Source organism: Poecile atricapillus, chromosome 10 (assembly GCF_030490865.1).
Source record: "Poecile atricapillus isolate bPoeAtr1 chromosome 10, bPoeAtr1.hap1, whole genome shotgun sequence".
Lineage (NCBI taxonomy): Eukaryota > Metazoa > Chordata > Aves > Passeriformes > Paridae > Poecile > Poecile atricapillus.
In genome coordinates this window covers 15760668-15788122 of record NC_081258.1, presented here as the reverse complement: position 1 = coordinate 15788122, position 27455 = coordinate 15760668, and the positions used below count along the sequence as shown (strand labels likewise).

The following is a 27455-nucleotide window of genomic DNA, read 5'->3' as shown; positions in this document are numbered from 1 at the left end:
GTCAGCATAGGGTACACACGGCTTCTGGTAATACACAAGTTTTTGTAGAAATAACAATTATATTTTTTTAAAATATAAATGAAATAATATATAATAATAATATATAAATAATATAAAATAATAATATAAAATAATATAAGTAATATAAAATAAATTATATTACAACACAGTAGTAAAAGTCCACACTTAGGCCAGGTAAACACAAACAACCATTTGGCAACAGTCTGAAGTTTTTTTGTTATAAGAGCATATTTCATGCAAATTAAAAGAGGTTTGGGAACTCAGTTGAAGAGTAGCAACATATCTATCAGATTTCTACCCCTCAAATTACTGAGGAACATTGTATTTAATAGCACAGTTCAGAGACTTAATCTCAAAGATTTACAAGAAAACATAAAACAAGTAGGTAGCACTATTGCTACTGAAAATACCACCTGAGTACCATGAACATGAGGCTCTGTAAGGCTGCAACCTAACCAGCTGTATTTTTCTTTAAATTTATTCCAAAATGAAAAGTAAATCGACTTCCTTTCAATAATTTTGCTTTCCCTTGAACAGAGGAGACAAAATTCTGTGCATGCTTAGAAGTTTTTTCTAGCAGAACAGTTGCAGCTACACATTGAGAATTCATCTGAATCAGATGCAGAGGCTGTTGATATTTTTTAAATTCTTTCATTTTTAGGAAAGGACTGTCCATTAACAACTTCCTGTAATTACACCTATAAGCTAAAAATTAATATTTTGCATCCATATTTTAGTATTAGAAGCAAATCAGTCAAATTAATCTTTGTCTCTTTGTTTTCAGTAACTGATTTTGGGGCAGGTTTTTGTGTTTGTTTTCCTCAAGATTGCTTACAATTTGATGTAAATTTTAAGCATCTTGTAATTCATCAACTAATTCTCTCCTGGTTACACACTCCAAGTAATTAAAGTTCAGTAATAACTTATTCTTTCTGCTCCAGCACCTGCATTTCATTTGTTTATTTTCCCAGAGTCATAAATCTGAGGGACTGTCAAAGTGCCATAATATTAGTGCAATAATCAAAGTTAATTAGTCCCTCTCAATAAACAACAACAAAGCCATTACAAAGATGCATTGAAGGTTTTCCAGCTACCCAGTTTACAGATGAGACTCTTTTTCTGAACAATTAGAATTTGAAAACTGTTAGTAAATAAATGTAGTGTTTCTGAAGTAATTTGACCTTCAATGTTCTTCATTCAATTAACAACTCATTATCTTTTGGTGAGATAACACAGGTATTAAGACAAATATTCTGAACTCCCACAGTCTTCAAAATGCTCAGAGATATGGTTAGGATTAAGAGGGTAATGGGATATTTTTCAAATAAGAGGTGCTCACCACTGCCTAATTTTAGTTAGATAAAACCCAAATAAACAGCCATATTCAGCTGGACTGGGACTATCAAATTCAAACAAAGTACCACCAAATCCAGGTCTACTGGAAGAGAATAAACTATGCTGGCCTCTCTTGGAATTCTCTTGGCATTCTATGCTATTGAAATAAAAAAAATAAAAATAAAAGGAGAGAAAGAGAAGGGGAGAGGGGAGGGGGAGAGGGGAGAGGGGAGAGGGGAGAGGGGAGAGCAGTAACAGAGAGTTTTATTGGGATGAAAGCATCAAGGAGCACATTTTTCCCAACCAACACTTTACTATAAATCATTCATATGATCTGGGCAAGAGAAAAAGTCCTAAATCCAAAGATTGATTCTTTATGAAACTTGTGGTTACAAAACTTAGCAATATTGAAAGCATCACTTATCTGGCAATATATGTAAAAAAGCATCATTTGTTTTGCATTAATAAATATTATAATTATCTTTAGACTACTTATGTGTAAATATTAATACTACTGAGTGCTCTCCCATGTCATCTGGGAGCAGCTGAAATACTTTGAGAGCTCAGGAAATAAAAGCAAAACACTCATCAGTAATTTTAGCTGGAAAGAAATAAAAGTCCAAGAATCCGATCCATTGATCTTTTATTGATTTAAGGGTAGAGATGTCACCACATTCTCTCCTGGAAATAAGCAGTCCCAGCAATCTCAAACAAAAACAGCTTACAGTCGTTGCTAGCAAATAAAGGATTGTGAAAGGAATAAATTAGGACAGCTGAATATATTTTAATAAGGGCCTCAGAAGATCATTTTAAAAAAATGGGGATTAGGGCAAGTTAGGAGTCAAAGAGCAACAAGGCAATAGATGGGACTGAAAAGCTCATGTTTGTGTGACAAAAATGGGAGAAAAATGACAGAAAGTGGGAGAAAGCTAAAAGGACAAAAACACTGAGACAGCCTGGCAGCAGGGCTGTAGAGCCTAAGGGACTCAGAGAGAAAAGGAGAAACATTTGTGTGTTCAGAAAGTACAAAAATGACCCTCTGAAATCTCACTCTAGAACAACACTGGGCAAGACAGTGGCTGTTTTGGAGGACTATGTCCATCCTCCTTTGGATAGTTATTCACTTTGGTTCTGGAGTGTCCTTTTCTGTGAACCAAGCCTCAGCAGTTCTTCCAAACATTTTTTTTTCCCTCTTACAAAGCATCCATAAATAACACAGATAACAGCACATACATGCCTTGTAAGGCATGAAAAACCTCTATCACCCACGCACCAGCGACTGAGCAGGGTGTTACCAAATGAAACAGATTACTTTTTCCTTAGATCCTCGCATGGCAGTGCTCTGTTTAACTGCTGGCACTGCACAGAGGACTCTCAGGTGCGTGCTGGGCACCGTGCATCCACTCACCCATTCCCCCAGGATGCGCTGCACGGCGTCGTTGCCTCGCGCCACACTCCTGCAGGCCAGGATGACACACGCCCCGTGCAGGGCAAGGGACTTGGCAGTTTCAAAACCTAGGATAAAGCATTGTCCAAGTCAGAAAGAGATCTCAGCAGCAACACAGAGTTATAAAATTACCTGAAAACGTGAGCCACACATTTGAGTGTAGTTAGGGTACCTGAAGTCTGGGGACCTGACAGTCACCTGGACACAGCTTTTAAGAGCACACTTGAAGAAACAAAGACACCTCAATTTGGTCAGGTCTTTCAGACAATAACTGTTTATACGTTATGCAAAACAGGTCTGGCACCTTCAAAACACAGACTCAACTCCTCTGCCCACCAGTGTCCTCACCTTTCAGAAGAGTAGGATTGGATGTGACCCTTCCTTGTTTGTGAGCAATGTGCCACCCAGAGAGACTGCAGGGCCACTGTGCCTGACAACTTCACACTGGAAGTGACAGAGTATCCAAAACTGAGCTCAGGGCTCTTTAGATGCACAGTTGGCTTCAGAGTCATCAATCTGAGGACCAGCTGTGTCAGTGGGAACAAAACGTTGTTTCATTCTACAATGCACTAATGAAAAGCTGCATAGAAGTTGGTCCAAAGTAAACTTTATTTAATTGGGAATTTACAACAGGAGATGAGGATTTTGGGAAGAGCAAAATGCCCATGAAGAGCAGAGAACTAAGCCAGAACCTGGGTTTCTACCACTGGGTCTCCATCTCCATGGAGACCTGTGCCAATGACAGGAATTGCCTTCTAGCTGAAAGAGGCATAACACAGCTTAATGAGTTCAATTAGAAAAGCCTAAACTATGAAAGCAAGAATCAAACTAAAATCCCCAACAATTTGAGTATGTGGAGAATTCAAAGAGAAGAGGCATTTGTTTCAGCTTTATGACATTTAAAGCATGTTCATGATTTCCTGTTAAAAACTGTTTACCAAAAAGCCTACGAAGATGGGCTGTCTCCCTTCCAAAACACCCTGGAGCAACAAAATCCAGTTACAGCACAAAACATAACTTTCATTAGAGAAACAACAGACACCAAGACAAATTTATACAATTTTCTGCAATTACATACTTACGGTATTTAAGTCCAAGCAATTTTCCTGTATCTCCTTTAAAGCCATTCACTGCATCAAGCAACTTTAATTACCTGGATAATTCATTGCATGCACATGAATTCAGCTACAGCATATGCAAAGATTTCCCCTGTTCCTAATTCCACTTTAAGCATATTTAACTAGAATTTTTCATGTAACTAATATAAGATGTACCATTAGCTAGCTGTTATGCTTCTTGTTTTGCACAAGAATACTTATTTTGACTCACTGACCGTATTATTAAAAATTAGTTGGAATGCCTGGGAATAGTTTTGCTATTGTTAAACAAAGACTGAGAGCTGGTGGCCAGATTAATTAGCAAAGTGTGATGATGTTTTGCTAACTCTACCCCATGTCACACTGTGCAAGATAATAAACCGCAAAATAATAAATTCCATGCCATTCTCCCCTATAGTTAATAACTTTATACTCATTATAAACTAAGCAAGTTCCATGCTGTGAGTTTAGTTCATTTTATGCTATCTCAACTCTTCCCTGCAAACTTGGAGATCAGTGTTAAGCACTTCTCTTTAGGATGTCCTTGCTCTTCTCTGAGCTTCAAAGAGTGATTCTTCACCCCTAGGCAGACGTGTTCTGATCTTTATGTGAAATCATGCACTAAAAAACCTCCATTTGAATGCTGCCACAGGTGAAGTGCTGCCGTGTCTCCCCATCAGACATATTTAAACTAATTCACAAACACTGCTGCACAGGAGTACAGTTAGATACACATACAGCTTCTAACTGGAGCACCTAAAGGAGGAGCTTGGAAGCACCTCAGTATCCAAATCTTTTTACAGCTTTAGCTCCTGGTTCTTCTGCAACAATTAATGCTTCTTTCCTCGCCCAGTATCAAAAAGCTTTGACAGGTGAGGAAAAGCTTCTAGCAGGGTGAAAAGCATTTCCTGTCAGATTCATTGTGTTAAACTGTCAACAGCATTTGTTCTTCAGCAAAATGCAGCTATATTTTCAATATACAGTAAATTTTAAAAACTCACTCTAACACATAGATTAAGTACAAAACTATTTAAACTCTATAAATAAAAATCTTACCTCTCTATAAATCACAATCCACACTGAATGTGGTTTCATACACCAAAGTTAAACCACAGAGATCATAAACACCCAAAGAGTAAAACCTTGAAAAAAATTACAGCAGGGTTACACAGAAAGAGAAGCCTAAATAACTATGTAAGGGACATGCACAATTAAGGAACCAGAGCAATCTTATATACTATATATACAAGTTATATACTAGTTGTGGGGGTTTTAAAAGTAGAGAAAACTACACTAGAAAAACAGCACAGAATTACAGACTTGGGCATCAAGGACAACCAATTACAAGGAATAAAAGAAACTCTTCCCCCAAATGTGACAGGAGAATAACATACTTAAATAACATCCACTTCAGAAAAGTAATCACTGCATTGTATGGAGTATTTAAATAAACTATTTTGAGCAAATGTTTTATAAAACTAATTTCAAGCAAGTGCCCTGGAAATCTCAAGTTTGTGCTGAGATCAACTACTCTTGCTGCTGGTGCTGTGGCTGAACGAGCTCTAATCCGACACTCAGAAGTGAAAATCCTCTTTAAGAATAAGACATACATGGGGATAAACATTATGGCACAGTTCTACATCACCAGCTAACCTAAAGGACTGGGAGCAGAACTAACAAGAGAGCTACAAGCACATGGGATTTGCTAGAGACATTTAAAACCCTTCAGCCCTTTCTTACAGCATTTGTTCATAAAGACTCAGAATTAGCACTCAATTTCATTCTTCATCTTCTACAGTGATTGTTCAATACTCTCACATTCCTGGCTATCTGAAGTCGACATCTGCCAGTGAATTTTGGTGCAGATTTTCAGCCAGTGGTGTCAATTATGAAGCAGTTAGCATCGCTCAATTAATGCCAGCTACACTGTGTCAACATGCACCCTAAGAGAGCAGGGCTCTGTCCAATGGTGCAACCTCCTCTATAAAACACAGAAAGGGATTCACTGAGTGGAAAAGTATTTCAGTGATTTCTTGTTTAAACAGACAGCATACACTCCATCAATCACTGGGCGACATTTTGTAAAGAGAATTTGTACCAGGCCTTTACATGTTTTAAAACATTCCTTTATTTCAAATATAAGGAGGTCTGAATACTCAAGAAAAATTAAAAAACATTTTAGAAAAAAGCAAGTTTTCTTCAGCTTCTCTACCTTTGCTCAAATAATCCAGGATACCTTCCTTGGAGCTGTCCTTTACAACATGTTTGAAACACAATGATGTCATCTTTCTTTGAAAGCTTAGTTCTCAGAGTGAAAGCCTACAAGGTTTGCTTACAACAAACCATCTTTAAAAATCAGAATAGACTCTCATCCCAACTTCTGCATCTCAGCAATCTGTGTTCTGATTCTGGGGACTCAGGAGAACACATAGAAACAAAAAAGATGCTTGTGCCCTAGAAATCACTTAGATTTCTTCAAACTTGGAAGACCTAAACACCAGTCAGAGAGAACCGATTCATCTCATTCAACACCTCCTCAGAACAGGAGTAAAGAAGATTCAAATGTGCTACAGATGAAGCGATAAAGAATTCTTTTCAGGTTGAAATATTGCAACACTGAGGTGTGATTTAAAGAATAATCTTCTGCAACCAGCATCACTGCTGCCAGTGCTGGTGGGTCCAGAGTGCAACATCCAAAAGAGCTTGCACAGGCACATGCAGAACATCACATCATTGACAAACTCACACCTTTCAGAGCCAAAAAAGCACCACACATTCCATATCAGGATTGCTTGGCCCCATCCACTCTGCATCAGTACATACATTTAGGATAGAATCTTAAGAGACGCATTTTTCAACTTGCCCCAAATGCAAGATTTCAAGCAACCAAAGCATTAAGATATTTTAAGAGAGTCAATTTAAAATAAGCAATTCCCATGGAATACTAATCCTGCCTCTGTTCCCACGTGTTTGCAGGCACATGGCAATGACACATACTGATATTTTTCATTGCAAAGTGTGATGTTATATGAAAGATACCTCCTGCCCCTTCCTTTGTGTGCAAATTGGACAAATGTGTTTTTCTTGGAGTCACGAAGCACAGAAAAAGCCAACCCAAATGAAACAGGATGAGTAATGCATTGGTTCTGTTTTCCATCTAATCAAAACTATGCACTTCTTACACTTTTTTGCAATACACTGCCCTGGACAAGGCCAAGTTATTCTTAACAGCAAGTGCACTGCTCTTGTCACTCACAAAAACCCAAGATATTTTGTTTCCTTGAAGGGAGCACAACACAAAAAATTTTAAAACACCCTTAAATTAATAAGATTATAAATAACTGTTGCTTGTTGTTGCTGTAAAATATTTAAAATGCATTATTTGAGGGTAAGAAAGCTGAATTTGTGGCTGATGGTGCTGGAAGCAGGCACAAATCCAGCACAGGGACCATGTCAGGCACATACGGAGCAAACGTGCCATAACTAAGAGCCATGAGGTTGCAATCAGACCTGGGATCTGCACCAGCTCACTGCCCAAAGACATCCACCAACCCAACTGGACAATGTCCTCACACCAGACATGAAGGAGGCTGGGACTGGAGTCCTTTCAGCTGTTTCACCCAACTCTGCTCAGTATCTCAGCTAGCCAAAGGTGCCACAGCAGACCCAAGCACGCATTGCTCATCCTTCACGGTGCAGGGGTGCTACTTTCCAGCACAAACATTGGAATAACAGCCAATTCCAGCCTAGAATGAGCCATGGAGTGAGAATGCAGCACATTAAATCTACAGCCAAGCTATCTCTCATGTCCCAAGGTAAGATCTTGCTTTGCTTGTGTCAAGGCAATTCCCACCAACCACTAAATGTCTGCCTCTAAAATCCACGGAGAAACTACTCACAGTAAATGCTGTTTTCAACTAAATCAGTTTGTCTTAAAGCAGCCTAATGGAAACATAAGGGGAGACAAAATCAAAATTGAAATTTTATACTAAACTGCAGAGATCATCCCAATAGAGATTTTTTTTTCCCCCACTTCCCAAGTCACCTAAATGCAAACAGGTCCTGTAACGTGCCTGAATAGAGGAACAGTGGCCAGGGATTAAACTGAAAGGAAAAGAAGGAGAATCAGATGAGAAGTGAATTTCCTGTCAAATCCCAATTCTATCTTTCATACCTATTCCTTGCTTTAGATGTACATCAGTGATCAAAAATCACAGCCAGAGAGTTCAGACTTGCATCTTCCATTTCAACCAAAGCCAGAGCTCTGTTTAGATGAAAAATACACTCCTTTAAAAGTGGGGGAAAAAAAAAACCTCTCAGCCTTCATGTTTCATCTTCATCTTGCGTTTCTTTATCTATTACAGAATCACGCTCCCACCAAATCCCAAACCAATTTTTACCACATATTTTTAAAGTGTATTGTGTAAGTTCAGTGACCAAAGCATTTTCCCAAAACTAAAAAATCTGACAGAAATTAACACAACTATTCATATCTTAGCAACACATCTGGAACTAGGGATTTTCCTGTTTGAACCTTTTTATTCTCAGTGTTTCTTCAAGCATTGAATAAATCCATGTTTTCGTTTGCTTGTCTTTAAAAATGACATTGTGGCTTCCTGCAGGCAAGGCACACAGTTTTCCTAACACAAATCAATTACTGTATTTAAAAAAAAAAAAAATATCAATATTTAGTATTTGGCTTTATCATTCAATGTTTAAGGAGAGTTTATTAAAGACTTTATTTTTCTTTTTGCATACAATTTTTTTCCATTGTAACCGATAACATATCATGAAGGCAGACAGGCATCTGAATATGAAATAACAAAAAACTTCACATTTCCTAAACAAAAACAGCCTTTGCACCTGAAAGTGTATTTAAATGTATTATTACAAGTCAAGTCAAATAGAGTTACACACATTTTAAAAGAAACCTGAAATACCACTTTGTCTCAAAACAAGCAGAACTTATTTTAGTGTGACTCATATTCTTTATTTTAGTAAAAACCCTAAATTATTCAGAATTACAAATGCTTATATTCATAAGGGATAAAAAAATATTTTGTCAGACTACAGTTATGTTAACACACTGCTTCTATTTTTACTGCAAAAGAAACACTTCCAAATTAAACATTTAACTGAAATCTGGAGTAGCAGAAAACAACAGATCTGCCCATAACGTAAGTCAACATCAAACCGGTATCTTGATGAAATCTAGATCAGGTCTGAGCAGTCAAATTTGCTGTGACATTTAGGGCACTCCACATCTCAGCAGTAATTATTCCTGAAGGTTTAGCAGCTGTGGGATAAGTGATCAGTTCTTTTGTTTATTTGCTTAAATAAAGCCAGCCTATTTATAAATACCAGTGCTTGAATACATTATTAAGGAAATAAATAACATTTTTGTGCATGCTGCTGTAGCTTCATCATTATTTAACAGCAAAGCTGAGGTGAGCTGAAGAGAGGTGATGGCCACAAAACTCACACCAGTCCCACACACAAATCATGAGGATTTACCCAACACCATCACAGCAAAGGCCAACAGCAAAGGGACTTCAGTTTCTATCTAATCCACACACCCTTGGAGGGTTTGTGTTCTGGAAAAATGCCAGCCTCCACAGCATTCCAAAGACATTCAGCATCCACTGCATTCTAAAAGCTGCTTTGAGGGGTGGGGTTTTTGCTTCCCCCCACCCCTTTCCAAAACTTTGAGGTTTTTTTCCTCTCTTTCTGCTGCTACATTTAACACACCTTCTTAGACAAGCTTACTCAAGTGACCAGAAAAAAATCTCAGGGAATATCAAATTTATCTTTGACTGTCTCTTGTGGGAATCTTTTTTTTTGTCAGATACTTTTTTAAAAAAAGTTTTAAGTTTAGAGAAATGGGATTGACAAACACTTCTTTTCTAAAGCTGCTCTTTGCACCAGCAGTAGATTTTAGCAACACGATAGCTTTTCCCACCAAAGCAAAAATGGAGAAAAAAAACCAGAAATTGTCTAGTTTCTTTTCAAGTACACTTCTGTTCCTCTGTTAGCCAACACTATCATAGGTTTCTGTACTGCTGAGCTGAGCCCTAATTAAACATAATAAAAAAAATTAGCTGCATGTTTTGAATCTCCTTTTGGCAAGTACAACAGTGCAATGTTAATAAAAGAAGTAAATTCAATAAGGAGAAATACTTCATCCAAGGCAGAATAATTAAAAGACATACTGTGCTGTCAGCTAAAGTGCTAGATCCTCCCAGCTTTAATCTCAAAGTCATTCCATGAGAAATGCTCAGTGTTATGTAAAGATACAGAGAAAGTGCTACAACATAAACTGGACCACTTTTTTTCTTAAAACAAGCTCGGTATTTATTTATATCAGTTATACAAACAGTGAAAGATTTTAAAATGCACACTAAATATTTTACAGATAAATAATAAAACAAGGTTCTGTGCTAGAAAGCTCACAGTTCAGCTTACAAAAAAAGAGATATCTCAGGGAATTAAACATACAGAGCCAGGTCCTGTTCTAAGAGCTCACATTTTGTATCAGGGAAAGGAACAGACTGAAAATTAAAACAGCACTACCTGATTTCTCGCAATCTCCACCCACCTCTGTCTTTGGGCCATACGAGATAAGACAATTTGTTTAGTTTGGCAGCATAGGAAAAGTTTAATAAAAGAGTCATTTGAGGATCTTGAAGAAAGACCTGAGTACGGGAAAGATGCAGTTCATTGCTCTCTAGTTCAAAACTGGCAAACCTTTGGGTGTGCTTTAAACTACGAAGGGAAGAGGGAGGTGGGAAGCTGTTATGTAACTCAAATGATCCATCATGTGGTTCCGACATACAAAGTAAGGCAGGAGATGGAGTTCTGAAACAAAAGATGAAGAATAAGAACAGTATTAACAAAAAGTGTCTGTACACAAAAGCAAGGAGAATGGAAAACAAGCAAGAATTAGAAGTAAATTACAATGTAAGGCCATGGGCAAAAAATAAAAATAAAAATAAGAAACCTCTTTGCCACACATTTAAGAAGTGCACGAAAACATGCCATGCATCTTACCACACCAAAATTAATTTGTAGCTTTTTAGAAGACATTTAAAGTCTGCTAACAGCTGGAAGACCAGCAGCCCACCCAAGAGCTCAGCGACAACCATCCTCTAAAGCAAAGGATCAGTAACAGTTACACAATCCATACCAAGATTTTTCCTCTATTCTATTATGAAGCCTCTCTACCTTACATTCTAGACACACAACTTTTTAATTTGCCAGAGATGAGTGTTTAAACTGCCAGATGCAAAGAACAGAACCAAGAAGTCTCAGGCTCTATTCCCTGGACCACAGACCCAATTCAGACACAAAGTGAGACACCTTCTCACAGATCACAATCTTCACTCACAGTGCCAAAAGTGTGCTGCCAAATAGGTCATACACAATTTTATACACTCCACTTAGCAAGGCACAAAATAATCCAATTTTACCTTCAGAATTAAAAATATTTAGCAAGAGTAAGTTTATACCCCTCAGCATCTGCTCACAGCTGGACACAAACCCAAACAAATAAGGCTTTCTTAAACAAGCTTTCTCTTTTAGTTGCTGCATTTCCTACTCTTAATATATCTTAATTACTCCTTCTGCTGAAGAATCAGAATAGCATTCCAAGAGATATATATTTTATCTCGTGACAGAACAATCCAACTCCCACTTTAAACTGGAATATGGACACGGACATAATCTGTAAATGTAGGTAATTTACTGCTTACATACATTGTTCCATAAGTCAAATAAGGCTAATAACACATTTCTCAAAATCTTAAGTAGCACAATCAATGTCTACAATGTACAAATGTACAGAAGCAAGACATGCTGCTCATGCTTGCCGGGGGCAGGAGAGGAACATGACCAGAATCTCCCAAGTTCCTGAATCTCTGAATACATGATGTGAGAGTGTTTCCTTCAATTTGGCTGTGATATAGGAGATTTAGCAAATCTCACAGATTTTAAACTGTAATTTTTTTGCACAAAGGCAGCATTCTGACTAATCACCGCAAGAGGAAAATGACCCACAAGTTTTATGATTTTGATTTTCATGTAAAAAATAAAGGAAACCAAATTAGAGAATGTATTGTGTTAAAGCTGCCTGGATGAAGAATAAATAATGAGGACACACCCAAACATACCTTTTGCAAAGATAACATAACCTGAGAAAAATATGAAAAATTTCTAAGCAACACTCATTGTTTGGAACATTGAGTCACAGTGCATGAACAAGATTCCAATAAATACATCCAGAACTGAACTGTGACAGTTCCTTTCTCACATTTATTATTTCTACCAAGAAAGTATAACAACAATCAGAAAACCTAATTTCACCAGTATTTTTAATAGAAAGATATTAGCTATGAATAGGAACTTAGGCACGGTGACTAAGGTAAATATTAATTGAAGGAGAGGAAACAAAGTGTATTACTATGAAACTATTCAGATTTGAAGACAGACCGTAGGGAGTTTTCTGAAGCAACAGATAAAGTACTGAAATCTACAATGTGGAAGTACAGCAAGAAATCAAAACCAGCTGGATGTTACAGGAACAAAAATACTGAGGTTATGGAGCAGAACACAAAGCTACATATTAAAATGACAAGGAAACAGAATAAATGGAAAAGAAGAAAAAAATTTCCCCTTCACAGAAGAAAAATAGAAACAAGAGAAAGGCATTAAGAGTTGAATGTGTGACCTAAAAACTGCAAATACCATTAAATAATAATAAAAAAGGAAGACAAAGGTACTTTTGTTTTTGATGGTCTTCCCTTGAGAACACTTGACAAATTTATTTTCATAAATCACACACTGTCTTTAAAAAAACTCTGTATTGTAGGCTTTAGGATGAGTGTAAGATCAGTTGCTTTCTCACTGTACTATTCTTATCCTCTAATTCAGACAAAATTCTGGCATCACAAATTCTGAAGATAAAAACTCCTTTTTATCAGGTCAGGATTTTGATCTTTATCTTCCCAGGTTTTTACCTGTCTCCTTTTACTTCCTTCTCGGTAGGGATTTACTGGTTCAGACTTGAGTTTCAAGACTTTGTAACACCTTGACATAACCAAGCATGAGAAGCATAAAAGGGACACGTGATACTGAAATCCTTCCTTCTTGTGGATCTACTTAGCACAGATGTAGTCACTAAAAATCTTCTAGTAAGACAAAAACATCACATTAATGTACATCTACAGGCTGTAACTAGAATTGTCAGTATCTAGAGGAGTCCCTACATGTCTCAGAAGATCCTGTCACTAGAAAACAAAATGCATTTAGCATTTTCCCTCTCCAGCATCTAGCAAGCATTCCAAAATAATACAAATGTACATGTACGTATCCAAACAATTCTTGAAGCACAATGAGTTTTCAAAACATGAAGACACAAAATGATGCAAAGAGTAATCTCGATGTTGCAGCAAGACAAACTGAATCATGCAAAAAGTCTTTTCACCTCTGGACTATGAAATATGCACAAAAAGAGATAAACCTTTGTAAAATTAAATATTTCAAAAGACAGAAAAGCAATCAAGTTGCAAAGTGTTTCTAGCTCTTAGAGAGAAGACAAGAAATAAGTACCACCTAGGAAGGGTCCCTGTTTTACAAATATGTTTTTCCTCTGTAATAGGAATACCCAAAACTACAACACAGGCCCACAGCTCAATCCCATCCTTTGTGAAAATATTCCTTTACAAGCAGTAATCATTATTGAACCTTTTAGCCCAGATGTAATTTCCTACATGTTACAACAAATTTCACATGCATTGTGAATTTCAGCCAAGGTTGATGAAGTTCAATAACTTGGCTAACCAACCATGTGTACTGCTCATTACACAAGTAATAAATAGATTCATCAAAATGGACATGAAAAAGCAGTATGAACATCTGACACCATTTTCAGCTTACTCAATAAGAAAAATAAATTACAGGAAGTCCAAGGGGACCTCTTAATATTTACAGTATGTTACAAGTAAGCAGTTGGAGCCTTATGTAAAGCAGAGCAATATTAATATTCCACAATATTAAGCCAGAGTTAAAACAGAGTGATGGCACTCATGGAAAACTCACTCACCTGCCATAAATTTTAAGAATAAAGTTCTGCAACTTAAAGAGAGCCCTCTTCTATTAATTGAATTTTGAAAATAATAGCTTTTAGTGCATTTTTAGTTGTTCAAATGACATCAGTACAAATCCCTGACTGATGGCTACAAACTACAAAAAAGGAGCTAAAAGTTCCACCCCAGAGGCACATTCCCCTCCAGAAATTGTGCTTTTCTACATCTGTTACCCCAATACTCTGCCCTGGCCAAAAATACACTTCCTGCAAGACCCAGGCTCTCCTGGAAAAACACCATACTCCCATTCCCTCAAGGAACTGGTACAACAAAATTCATGCATGCTATAAAGGTTTGGAATTCCACAAAGGAAATGACTGGGAAAAAACCAGCTAAGTGTAAGCTTAAGTAAGAAGCAAACAACAAAACTTCTACACAGACACCAACCTTTCATGGTATTGCTACTCAGGCAGTGCAAGATAATTCATGATACATGGAGCCTAAGATTCACAAAAAATCAAAATATACATCAAGGAACAGCTCTTCCATGCTTTTAAAAGCCCAATAAATACAAAAGTATCCCATGAAAACACTCTCAGGGACAGCTAGGACTTGGCCAAGAAAAATAATCCAAGGTTAGAGATTGCTGATCTTTCTGTCTGCCTCACAATAAGCTTTGAACCCAAAGCTCCATAAACAAGCACCACTCCAGTTCTCCACACGTGAAACTGTGGAGCATTTCACAGTTCCAGCATGGAATCCTCCAGCCATGCAAAGGCTCTAGCAGTTCCTTCACCACACGTTCTGCTCTGTACTGAGAACATGAGATGCACCCCCTTTAGCAAAGCCCCAGCACCCCCTTCTCTGTGCACCACTGAGCTACACCAGAACCATGTACAGAAACTCCTCATAAAAGCAGGCAGAAGTTTTATTAATCCACAGGATTTCACACATTTATGAACATTAATTTTGATTCAGACAACAAACTCCTTTCACCAAACTGGGGAAAAGACAATTCAAGAGGCACTGTCAAAAGTTTGTTGCTCCAGCTCACATCCCTCTTCTGTTCTTGTAAGAAACAAGATACAAATAATAAATACTAGAAAGCAAACACTTTGCTCTCTAGTCATCATAATAAGCCATATAAAAAAGAAGTTTACACTAAGAAATCTTAAAATCATCATATGAATAGAATTGAGAAAAATAACAATAGGGACCAAGAGCAGACAGATGTATTTTCTCTCAGAGGTTTCCTCTTCCCAAAACAAACAAAAACAAGCTGACTTTTTCAAGGCTGACAAAGTTCAGGTGTTCCAGCATAGGAGAAATTCCAAAACCATGTAAGAAATCATAAAGTGAATCTAAAACAAAGGCTATCCTGAGCAGTTCCTTTGTGGAAGCCCTGCCAGTTGCAAAACCTTTATTTCACGTGGAAACAGGAGAGAGAAAACAGAAAATAAACAGTGCTTTCAAAGAAAAATGCACACATTTTTCAAGGAAAACCTGCAATCTAGCTCAAAAATAGAGCTGAATAAGTCATTTCCAACAGACAAACATCTGTGGGCTTAGACCACCAAACTCCAGGCAGTACAGCAAAAGACAATGAACATATTTAAGACAGTCAGACTAATACTAATAAAACCAAGTACTCAGTGATATGTGAAGGGTCTGTTTAATTCCTCCCATATGATCACAGTTTGACTTAAATGAGACCATTCACTGGTCTAATTAGGATTCAGCAAATGTTACCTTCTTTTTGAAAGCTGATGAAGCCTCAGAAAAAATGCTGTCACCCACAAATAACCTCAGTAAATTCTGAACTACAATAGCTCCCTGTATTCACAAAATTCTCTTCTCTGCAGGTACAGAGCAGTCAATTTTTGATTCCTTCAAAAAATAAAAATATTCTTTTCAATCCTACTTTTCTGATTTCTCCACTGCCCACAGATTTAGGGCATAGTGTGAAAAGTAGCCAGCATCTATTAGAGATCCTAAAGAGTCTTCACACAAAATTTAGATAAGTTTTAAAAGTTTAATTTTTCTTCTCTTACAAGTAGTAGCTTAAACAGCCATTACTCAATTAGTGATTACTTAACTGCTTAAGAAATACAACAAAGGTTACCCATACTTGGTTCTATTAAGGCTCCCAAGGTAGATTCTGCTTTTTAACTACAAGAAAGATTCAGAACAATACCAACCTAGGAAGTGCTCAAACACTGCTACACACAGAAAGGACAGCTCAGAAATCAGGAATTCTCCCACAAAACAAACTTTCATTGCCTTCTGCCACTATAAAGTACAAAAGCACAGTCACAGCATAGCAGCCTGGCCACATGCTTTGTATTGGTTATGGACAGGTTCACTTATTTTTATTCTACTTTGATGAAAAGAAAAAAAGTAAAAAGCTACCAAGAGCAGTACAATAAAGCGATGGCAAAAATAAATGGTCATGGGCTCTTTCTGAATTAATGTAAGCACTGTATGCTTACTGAAAACAAAGAATCCCAACCTTTCAACAGTTTAAAGTCTATTTCCACCTTAACATTATCTGATTTTGGACACTACTGGTCCCAGAATTAAAACTGCTAATCCCACATCCCTAAGCACTAAAACCTTGCTATATTTTCCAGTAAGGGACTCAGAACAGTTTCTACTCTACTGGGAACAGAAGGATCTAAGAGCAGTAGCCATTCTACATTACTCAGAGATGTAAAGTGTTCAAATAATGCTCCATATGAGAGAGATTTCACAAGGAGGTTGCAGGTGATACAAAGAAAGGCACAAGATAAATTGCAGAGCCACATAATTTGTACTCATCACAAAAAGCACCACCATGCGTGAACCAAACCTAATAATCTACCTGTAACTGTGATGATTAATATTAAGGAAATTATCAAGACTCTCATTATCGAAGTGTTACCTTCCACAGTTTCACAATGTTCAGGTATGTTTGTGTCTATATACAAACCCTCACTGCAATTAACCACAATATTTAATACTGGGAATGGAGCTCACTAAATATACAAGCATTTCAAAAGCTGCATTCAAGAGCCCAATTCTGAAAGTTGAGCTCAAAGCAGAGTTTAAGCTTTAAGCCTTTTCCCCCAATTTCATACACCTGATACTCAAGTACTGACTACCTTTAAGGGGATGCAAATCAGTTGTCAGTGTGACTTAAATCAATTTTTAAAGAATGTAAGAGTGTAGTTACTAAATCTATTCTAGTAGCTAAGAGGAAAAAAGGTTTCTTTGCATCTCCTTGGTTTGTTAAGAACATGTTTTAATAGAACGTGCCATCTTTTGCTAATGTGTACTAGCAATTTTTAGTTGTAATCAGACTTTTAGAGTTTCAAAACCTCAGTGATAATGCTGCAATCCAGCTTTCACAAGCTTTGTAATAACCCTTTTTTTACTATTTCAAGCTAGCTTTTCATCTAAAAACATAATCCCAGAATCAAAGAAAGGTTTGGGTTGGAAGGGACCTTAAAGATCACTCAGTTCCAATCCCCTGACATGACACCTTCCACTAGACCAGGCTGCTCAAAGAGTCACTAGGAAAAAAGTTACAAGAGACAAGAATAAAACAAAAATTTTTATCATTTATAAAAATTACACGGCCAGTCACTGAAAACTATTTTTTATAGCATAAAGCAGATGTTTAATTGAGATAGATTTTAAGTGTATTTCCCAGCCTTTTGCACCAGTATGACAAAAGTTGCTAACATTGAAGTCCTGTACAAGAAATAAAAACCATGATAACTTCTCACTCCAAATGTATATACACACCAAAATTGTACTGGAGCAGTGACCCATCTTTTAGTCACTGATTTAGTACCTAACCCACAGCTTCTCTCCTGCCTAAGGCTTTTCCATTGCAAAGAAGTAAAAGTGCCAGAAAAAAAGAGAATTTCAACAAGACACTAAACAACATTTATCTTGAGGAAACAATTTAAAACAGTAAACATTACCAAGGAAAGCAATACAGCAAGCCAGTTTGTGGCTGGAGCTTCTGGATTTTCTTCACCCTCTGAAAAAAAACTTAATCTGGTTGTTTTGGGCATCCCTTATAAAAGCAATGAACAGGCTTCTTTTGACCTTCATCTAGCAGAAAAATTAGAAACCCAGTCTGAGCAACTGTTTGGTTGTGATTATCAATACAGTTTTGTGATAAAATCTTGGAAAAGCATTAAGAAACATCCTACTTTGTGGAATCTGCCTGACTGGACAGAACAGACCCACTTTGCCCTTCCATTATATTCTGCAACACCACTTGCACTTCACCACACAGACACACTCCCCAATCACTGGGTCAGATGCAACTGTACCTGACACAGAAACCAAAGCATACCGTGGTCCTGTGGCCATACAGGTTATATATGTTCCTTAAAAACAGACAGCAATTTTTATACAAGTCAGAAAATCATATCAGCTACACAACTGGCTCTCTGATACTAAAACCAAGTTACTTTTTAAAAACTGTATCATTTCAGATTGCTTACACATACAGTCAAAAATACCACATCTCTATGTAAAATTAAACCTAGAGGAACTGCTGACACACTTTTATAAATTTACAACTCTAGCCCTAATTAAGAACACAAACAATAGAATTACAGGAGCATTTCCTAGGAACAGCAATAAGCACCAGGTCGCTTTTGTTCAGTATTTTCAAAGAGCAACACAGACCTCTACTGGCGACAGTGGTGAGCAGGAATCAGCTCAGACCAGCAGCAAGCTGGGGAAGGCCTTTCTCTGTAAGATCGTGTTGAGACATTTAAACAGAAAAACACACTCAGAATTTCAGACACCTTCAATTCCTCCCAGTGGAGTAAGTCTGAATAACTTTGACAGAACCAACTGACAATTTACACTATTCATGTTTAAATGTACAGAGAACAATATGCTTTTGCATATCAGCACAAGACTGAACTGTTCAGTAAGTCTTTCCTGCTTCTTTTTAATACACCAGCTTTGCTGGGACCAAAAGTTACCTCAACTTTCTAATGGGATATTCAAACCAAAGTTTTGATTGAGATTAAAAAATAGATGAGGAAAGAAACCCTAAAGAATACTTGGACTGCACTGTCAGAAGAAAAAGCTTCCAAAATAAAAAAGAAAATATTTCACTAGCAACTGTTGAGCTGCTAGGAATCCATTGTATTATAAGAACAGAATCATTTGTTAACCTCTTCCAAGCTGCTAATCAAAAATAATTGTTTATAAATGTAATTCTTTTAGTAGTTTTTCCCCTTACGCTTTCCACAACGATTTTAAGGATTAAGTTAAGAAATTGGGTGTATAATCCAGGAAATTCGTGCAGACCACTTTCCTAAGCAGGAATGAAAAGAACCAGCACAGGGCAGACAGTGCCCCTATTTACAGACAAGTTAATGGCAATGAGGCAACGTGTGAGACCACTAAAACCCTAAAACTGCTGAACTCATCCCAAGTATTCCCTCAGTAACTAAGCAAGCATCTCTGTTTTTCAGAAGTTGAGGAGATTTTTCAACTCTAAGGGAAAAAAGTGCTCCTGACAAGCTGTGTAGAAGTCTCTGTATTAGATTCACAAATAAAGTGAATTAAGATATCATTTCATCTTTACTGATCTGTTTTTAACATTGCTATCCTAAAGCAGAGTATATGGATGAATAAAAACATCACTTTTATGTTCATCCATCTTTCAAGGGATTCTCAGCATTTATCAAACTTTATCTTGAGCATCCAGCAATGGAGTAATTGAAAATGCATTTTTCTGACTTTGGTCTATCAAGTTACAGCTTGATCTTTGTTCTACCCATCCTGAAATGAAACATTTCTCAACAAATGGACAGAGACCATAGTTAGTTATTTTCAAATATACCACTGAAACTCATTTGGACAACAATCAAAGGGTTCAGGTTTTTGGTTTTTTTCCTTGCAGTACTGAGTACAAATGCTCAACAAGGAATATATTATTTTTATATCCCTTTCTACTTAATGGACAACAGTATTTCCCTCAAATTATTTACGCTTACCTCTAAAAGAAAACATTTTGCTGTTCTGAAATCACAGGAATTGTTCACTCCTCAAAATAATCAGGGAGGAAACTATCACCTCCAACATACACAGAAAATACAAAAGAAGCATCTATAACACCAAGTGGAACACAGCACTGAAATCCTAAACTAACTGCAAAATAAGCTCCAAAACTGGCAAGAGTCACATTGAACCAGCTAATTAATCCATGCTCCATGGCATCTGGTAAGAAACATCAGACACTGCATAGGACTAAAGCAGCACCAAATGCAATGTGATATGCAAGAGTTTTGAGTTAAATAGGCCATAACACCATCTGAATCTCAAATCTGTTACCTTCATACTTATGGACTCTAAGTCAAAGCAAAAAATATTTCAAGCAAGGGTATGATTGATTACTTGTGACCAATCCAGATTATAAACTAAGGGGAAAACATCAAAAAAAAAAAATCTTAACAAAACCATCACATATATTGAATTGATCTTTTGCCATATTTGAAACACCTCAAACTCATTCAGCAAGGCTGAATGGCAGCTCTGCTCCTGCTGAAGGCAAATCCCTTTGAGTCCACGTAATTCTTTAAATGTTCAGAGAATGCACAGTTGCATACAAAGCAAACTGTACTGCTGGATGCAATGCAGAGAAATGCTGTGCCAAGAACCTGGAACACAAACCTCACTGGGAAGCCCAAATTCCTTGAGACAGGTAAGTACAACACTTGCTGCCCCAACTGCAGTGCCAATCTGTAGCAGAACATCAGGCAGTGACAGCAGGATGTGCTGTTAAGGCCTAAATTGCAAGGCACAGTAAAGCTCTAAATTCTTCATGTGATTCCTGTGTAATAACACTCAATTAAAAAATAAAACCCAAGAAAATTCAGTGGCAAGTCCTGCTATTAACTCATTTTCCAGGATGTCTTCAAGGTTTTCCAATGTCCTCAAAAACACATTTAAATCAAAATTCTGGACCAAAATAAAAACCATCAAATAATTTGCATAAAGACTCCTTCAATATTGTTGTAATCCCATCACAAATAAAAATACAAACAACAAAAGGCAACAAAAGATCAACAATTATTTGAATCTCTCACTCATCCCCTATAGAAGCAGAAATATTTAACAGGTATCTAAACAAGCTGGGTGTCTTAGGAAACGATTTATGAACCTGTGAGACAATAAAACTAACAGGGATTACTAAAGGTCATAAATTGTATTGCTTTGAATTAAAGGAGCATCAAGTAAAACATCCTGACACAAGTTCATCATCAAATTCACTTGAAAGTCCCTTCAGAGATAAAAATTCCACAGCCTCCTGGGAAAATCTTTACCTGAGTTTGCTCGCTGGCATTAGGAAGTTTTTCTGAATACTTTACCTGAACTGCCCTGCATCCATACAAACCTCACTCCTTGTTCTAGCCACCAAGATCATAAAATTCCTCTCTCTTTCTACAGCCATCCTTTATATATTTGCATAATGTAGAATGTCTCCATCAATATTTTTCTATAAAAAACCCAATTGTTTCAGCACTCAGTGTCTTTCCTGTAGCTCTCCTGTAAGCTCCAAATTCTCCACAGATTAAAAAAAAAAGCACCTTTCTAACTAGGGGCTTTATAAGAAAAAAGTGCAAATCAAGGCTGAAAACCAAACATACAGAGCCCTGTAACATGAAGTCTGACGTATTTTACCTTATGTGCAATATTAACCTACCTATTCCTGAGTTGGCTCCTGTGATTATAACCACTTTCCCACTCAAGTCACGGCCCTGGAGAATTTCCATTGCAGTACTGTTCCCATCATATTTTTGTCTAGTAGTAGGTTTTACTGGATTATCTTCTACTGTAAAGGCCAGTCTTGGGTCAAGGTAGGTAGTCCTTTTGTTTATGTGGCTGCAAAAGAACACAAAAATTCAACTGTCTGAACCCCTCTGTACTCTACATTTAGATTTTAAATGTGTTGTGACCACTGCTATGTACAATTCCAATGGATTATTTAATTCTCAAAAATCAATTTTTTTTTTCCAGCTTGGTTAAAACCATCCCAATCACATTATTTAATCAAACTTTTTTCCCAGTTGTGACAGCACCCGTTAATAATTGTATTTACATAATTCACAACCCATTCTGACCTTCAAATGAACCCCTGACATAAAAGGCAGAATTTTATGAGGGGAAAAAAGAAAAAAATCTTCTTGTTTAGGGAAGATGTTTTCTTAGCAAGTCTATAAAAGGACCCCACAGTTGCCCTTGAAACAGCAGACACTGCAATATCTGCATTTGGATTCTGAAGCTGCATTTATTAATCTTTTTGTCTTTCCAGCTGATATTTTCAGTGTCATAACTCAAAAGGCTACTCAGCATGTAACTCAGCTGTCCTCCTTCTACACACTGCACAATTTGAGATACTTACTCTACAAAATAGACTTGGCCATTTTCATCAGTCTCCTGCTCCCATCCATATGGCAGATCTAGAAAGCACATAAAACATTAACTTTATTTTCAGGCATTAGAATACCCCTCAATTTGAAGTTTAAGTGATTTCTCAGACTGATGAGACAATTATGCATTATTTCTGTAGGTGGTACAGCTACCTGCTGCCCTTGAATATCAGAATTTGAAGGAAGGATTGCTTCCCTAATCACACACAATTGCTTTCTCATATAAGTACAGTACACAGAAGATCTGGTACAAGTTCAATGACTGGCAGATTAAGTACGAAGACAGTCTAAAAAAATCTTTATAAAGCTTATTTCATGTTACAGCATAAAAAATAAAAAAACAGCAAAATGCAACCATGCTTCCAAGCACGTACAGATCTATACTACTCACAGTTCAGTATGTATCCCTGCTAAAATAAATAGCAAAAAACATAGGAAAAGTTATGTATAACACATACCAAAAGCTGACAGATCAGAGCCCTCAAGTGGGCATGAGATACAATAAATCAAACCTAAATGATTCAATGAAGTTGGAAGGACAGATAAAAGAAGAAAAATAGCAAATCTTTACATAACAAACTCCTATATAAAAAAATTCTACAAAAGTAGTTAATAGATGGCATTCACTGTATTTCTAATTTTAGCTGGAAAGTACTTATTTCACTTTCATTAATTTAAGATTTACTGAAAATAGTTCACTAATAGTCAGATTACCAAAGCCAAAAGAAACATGGCTTGCCAACAGTGTAATACCCCCAGGTACAGAAGCTTCTGGAAAGATCTGATTTAAGGCACTGATCCAAGGGTCTTTGAGAAGTCCTTTTCCTCTGGAAGTGTCCTGCAACACTGTCTGCCTTCTCTTCTGGCACAAATACTCAGATGGGTTGGGGGAAACAGGTAAAATGAAAACTAATGAGGCTTCCTTCTGTGCCAGGGAGACTCCTTGATCCAGAAGAAACACATTCTTTGAAGAATATAATCCAACTGTAGATATTATCTGATGGACACCAGGAACACAGAACCCCAGCTTTTGGCTACATGCTTTACAAGCTCCACTAAAACAAAACCTGTAACCTGGAATTAGTACTTTGGCTTTATGGAGCAATACAGGAAAGCCATAAAACTGCAAAGTGATCACCCTACACAGACACAATCAAAGAGGTAAAACCCCACTGAAATCAGCCATATTCTGCAAGCTCAGAATCAGTGACATCTAGGAGATCAAAATGAGGTCAGCTGGAGTTTATTGAGGAACTAAATGTTTGTAACATTACAAAAGTTTAACACAAACCTCCTGCAACACGTTTCCTCTTCCCAGACTTAGGATGTTCCCACTGTGTTTTTTCTTCTAGGTGGCTGCAGGAAAAGAAAAAGTTTAAGATTTTTTAGAATTACCTAATAATCTTTCTGATGTAACCCAAAATATCGCCACAGTTCTGAAAGTAATTAACCAGAGAGCACAGGAGTCTATAAAAATTCAAATAAATGTTTGACTTTCAATCCCGAGTTTTGTTGCTTATGAGAAGAAAAAAAAAATAACTCATTTAAAAATAACAGACTCAGAAAACACCTCAAAAATATGATGATTGTTGGCAGGAGTAAGGAAGAAAGAAGAATTTATCACTAACAAGTAATAATATTAGGAAGTCTTCAAATTACAGAAGCACCTTTCTAAAACTCCTGCCTAACAATACTGATATGTAGAGTACAACATAAGGAAGTTGGATTTCTACAGGAGCAACTGTAGCTTTGGATGGATAAGTTTATCCACAGGCCTTGACTAGCAGGATATTTATTCAATATACCTAAGAATGGTATCCCATCTTCTCTTCCAATTCAGAGTCTTTATTCATTAAAATCACAGAATTAAAATACTCCATCATAAGATTTTTCTCCACTATAGACTAATAAGCAAAGTCATGTGCACATAAACAAGGTCTCAAAATAACCAAAGTGCTGAAAGCAGGTTGGACATTAAAATCTCATCTTTCATTGAGTATTTTTAAATAGCAACCAAGTTTTAAGAGTCAGGCAGGGATTAATTGAGTGTCCAAATTGATAGCTGCCCAAGTGTGAAATAAAGAGTGACAACAGCAATAAATAATACACAGATAACTACAAATAACCTACGGGCCCAACAGCAATTTACACACAACATAAGCAACTTTCCCTTCTTACAGCAACCCCACGGTGACAGCACATGGTATTACAGGGATCACAGCTGGGAGCTGAGACTAAACAAGTACACCTGTGTGACCTGAAAATAGGAGATATTTAATCACATTACAACAGCCTGACAAACAAATGTCCACCTGTGTGCACACCTAACTCAACAGAAACATCTTCAAAAGTCTTAAACCAAAATAATCTAATTCCAGATAAATGTTCATATTCCCAGAATATGCAGAAGTATCACAGATATAGAGTGTATAATTAAAGCAACGGTGCAACACCTCTTCACGTCCAATATATTTTTAGACACACGGGGCAAGATTTTCAGACAGTAATGATATATTCGTGTTGTATCATTAAACTAAACCAGTTCAGTTTCACTAGAGTTCAGAAACTGACCTGTTGAACTGCCTGTGTAACAATTATGCTCAGTAATAACCTATGTTATTTCATAGGTTTGTTACTTTCACCAAGTGATTCCTTCCTGAAAGAGCTTTTGAAGTCAATGGAAATATACAGGCAATTGACCTAAGAAAAACAAACACCTAGAGAGAAATTGCAGCGTTTAAAACAAAGTGTGGATAAACTAAAGCATTCTGTCCAGTGTTTATAAGAGCAGAAGTTGGGAGGAGGAGGAGAACTCATCACAGGTGAGACTGAACCATACTTTTCCACCCTTTCGTGGAAGGGAATAACTCTTGTAGCTTTAATCAGACAGGAGATCCCAACATCAGCCTGGCTACAGAAACCACACCAGAGGAGAGAGTATATAAACATATATTCTAGTGAGTTAGCTCATCCTGCGGCACATGCCCTTTGCAACCTGCGAGGATGGAATCACGTCCAGTGGCCCGGACAGAAGGAGCTAAATGCGATTCTTTATCTCTTCCCCAAGGGGTACTGAAGAGCTGAGGAACAGCACGCACAGCTTTTAACTTCCATCGGATCTGTTTCTCCTGTTGCCACAATCTGCAATATTGTGTAAGGCTTAACCAGAATGCACAAAGCTCGCCCACGGAGGCCTGAGGCGCACTGAGCCAGCTCCGGGACGCTCCCACCAGCGGCTCCAGCATCATTCCCAGGCGGGGCGGGAGGCGGCGGCTCGGCACCGCTCCGGCCGCTCGGAGCGGCTCCGCAGGGGCGGCTGTGGCTGTCAGAACCTTCGGAGCCCGTCCGCACACCCAGCCCAGCGCTCCCCGGAGCCGGGCGGGCACCGCATACAGACCCCGCGTCACCCGCAGCCCGGTCCCGCAGCTCCAGCCCCGCGGCTCCTCCGTGAGGGGCGGCTCCGCGGACGCTGCCCCGGGGCGGTCAGAGCGCTCCCGGCGGGCTCGCCCCGCTCCCGCCCTTACTTGGCGTAGTAAACCCAGCCGTCCTTGGTGGTGCGCTCCTCCCAGCCCGGCGGCAGCTCCTCCTCGCTGTCCGTGTCCTCCAGCCCCGCGTACTTGAGCGCGGCCATGGGCTCTGCGCGGCCCCGCTCCGCCGGCGCGCCCCGCTTCCGCCCGGCCCCGCGGCACCATGGGAGCTGTAGTTCCCGCGGGGTCCCCGGTGCGGCGGCGACACTGCGGTCACCGAGGGCGCGGACACCGCAAGGGGCCCCGGCTGAGCTCGGCACGGGAATCGCAGGGGTTTGGGCCGCTCTGCTCAGCCCTAGTGGAGGCCGCAGAGGTGATGAGGGGTCTGGGACACCTCGTATGAGGAGGGACCGCGGGAGCTGGGCACGTTTAGTCTGGAGAAGACTGAGAGGGGATCTCATTCATTAGTGAATATATAAATATCTCAAAGGTCGGTGCCAAAAGGATGGTGCAAGTCTCTTTCTGTGGCGGTGGGACAAGGAGCAGTGGCCATAAACTAAAACACAAGTTCAAAACACACCTGGACACGTTCCTGTGCCACCTGTTCCAGTGGCTGTTCCTGTGCCTTGGAAGGGGGATTGGACTGGATGATCTCCCAAGGTTCCTTCCCATCTGAGCAGTTCTGTGATTTTCAGGGCATGAGGTGCTTCCAGCCCTCTGTTTTCAAAGGACTGAATACAGCGAGGCCCTGGGAAGCAATGGGAAATGTGCTGTTCTTTAAGCTTTTTGCCCTTAGCTGTCACCACCTCCTCTCAGGGATGAGACTCTTTCTCATGAGTCAGGGATCCTTGTTGAGGAAGGCCTGGCTGAAGAGAAGTACCTGGCTGTGCTAACACCCACCTGGGACCTTGCAGGTGGCTTCACCTGCTCAGAGGCACAAACACAGTCACCTTTGCCAAGCCTGGCTCACCTGGTGACACAACACAGTCAGCTGCGAAGGCTGAAGCATTCAGTGAGCTGGCAGTAACTTGCAGTAACTCTGTGCTGGCAGCTGAAGCTCTCTCCCCTGTGCAGCTGTGACAGATGGAGGGGGAATGGCTGTCACCCTTGCTCAGCTGCTTCTGATTTCCGGACCTGTGTGCTGTCATATTTCTACCTGTTTATACAACCAAACCCAACAGCCAGCGGTTGAAACAGAATTGTTGTCCTTTGGTGGGGTGCTTTAAACAAAAAGCGAGGCAGAGGCAGCGCTGGGCAGAGGCTGTGAGCACTTCACACCGCACCAGGTGGCAGTGCAGTCTCACAGATGCACCGCAGGCTCTGACCCTCCAAGTCGAATTTTCATGCGCCATTTGAGACACTGACCTATATCGTTCCCTCACTCCCCACTAATGGCATCCATATCTGGCCAGAAAAAGCAGCCGGAATTTTTTTCTGCCCTGCTGCTCCCATTGCTTTGCATGTTCCCCCAAAGGATTACACGTACTAAATGATCTCCTCCTGCTAGAAATGAAAACTCATGTATCATCAACAGCCTGTTCTCATGTGAGTATTACTGG

At 38.7% G+C, this 27455-nt stretch overlaps 1 protein-coding gene across 2 annotated transcripts in view; it reads right to left on the bottom strand.

Annotated features, from left to right (window-relative positions):
- WWOX (WW domain containing oxidoreductase) overlaps positions 1–26091 on the bottom strand; it is a 477226-nt gene extending 451135 nt beyond the window's left edge. For both annotated transcript variants that reach the window (XM_058846198.1, XM_058846199.1), the window contains exons 1-5: positions 25954–26091; positions 23721–23785; positions 22402–22459; positions 21703–21881; positions 2765–2871 (exon numbers count right to left, since the gene is read on the bottom strand). In XM_058846198.1, the coding sequence (XP_058702181.1) occupies positions 2765–2871; positions 21703–21881; positions 22402–22459; positions 23721–23785; positions 25954–26060 (516 nt within the window). In that variant the 5' untranslated portion in view covers positions 26061–26091. The remainder of the gene's footprint in view (positions 1–2764; positions 2872–21702; positions 21882–22401; positions 22460–23720; positions 23786–25953) is intronic.
- Between the last annotated feature and the right edge of the window lie 1364 nt (positions 26092–27455).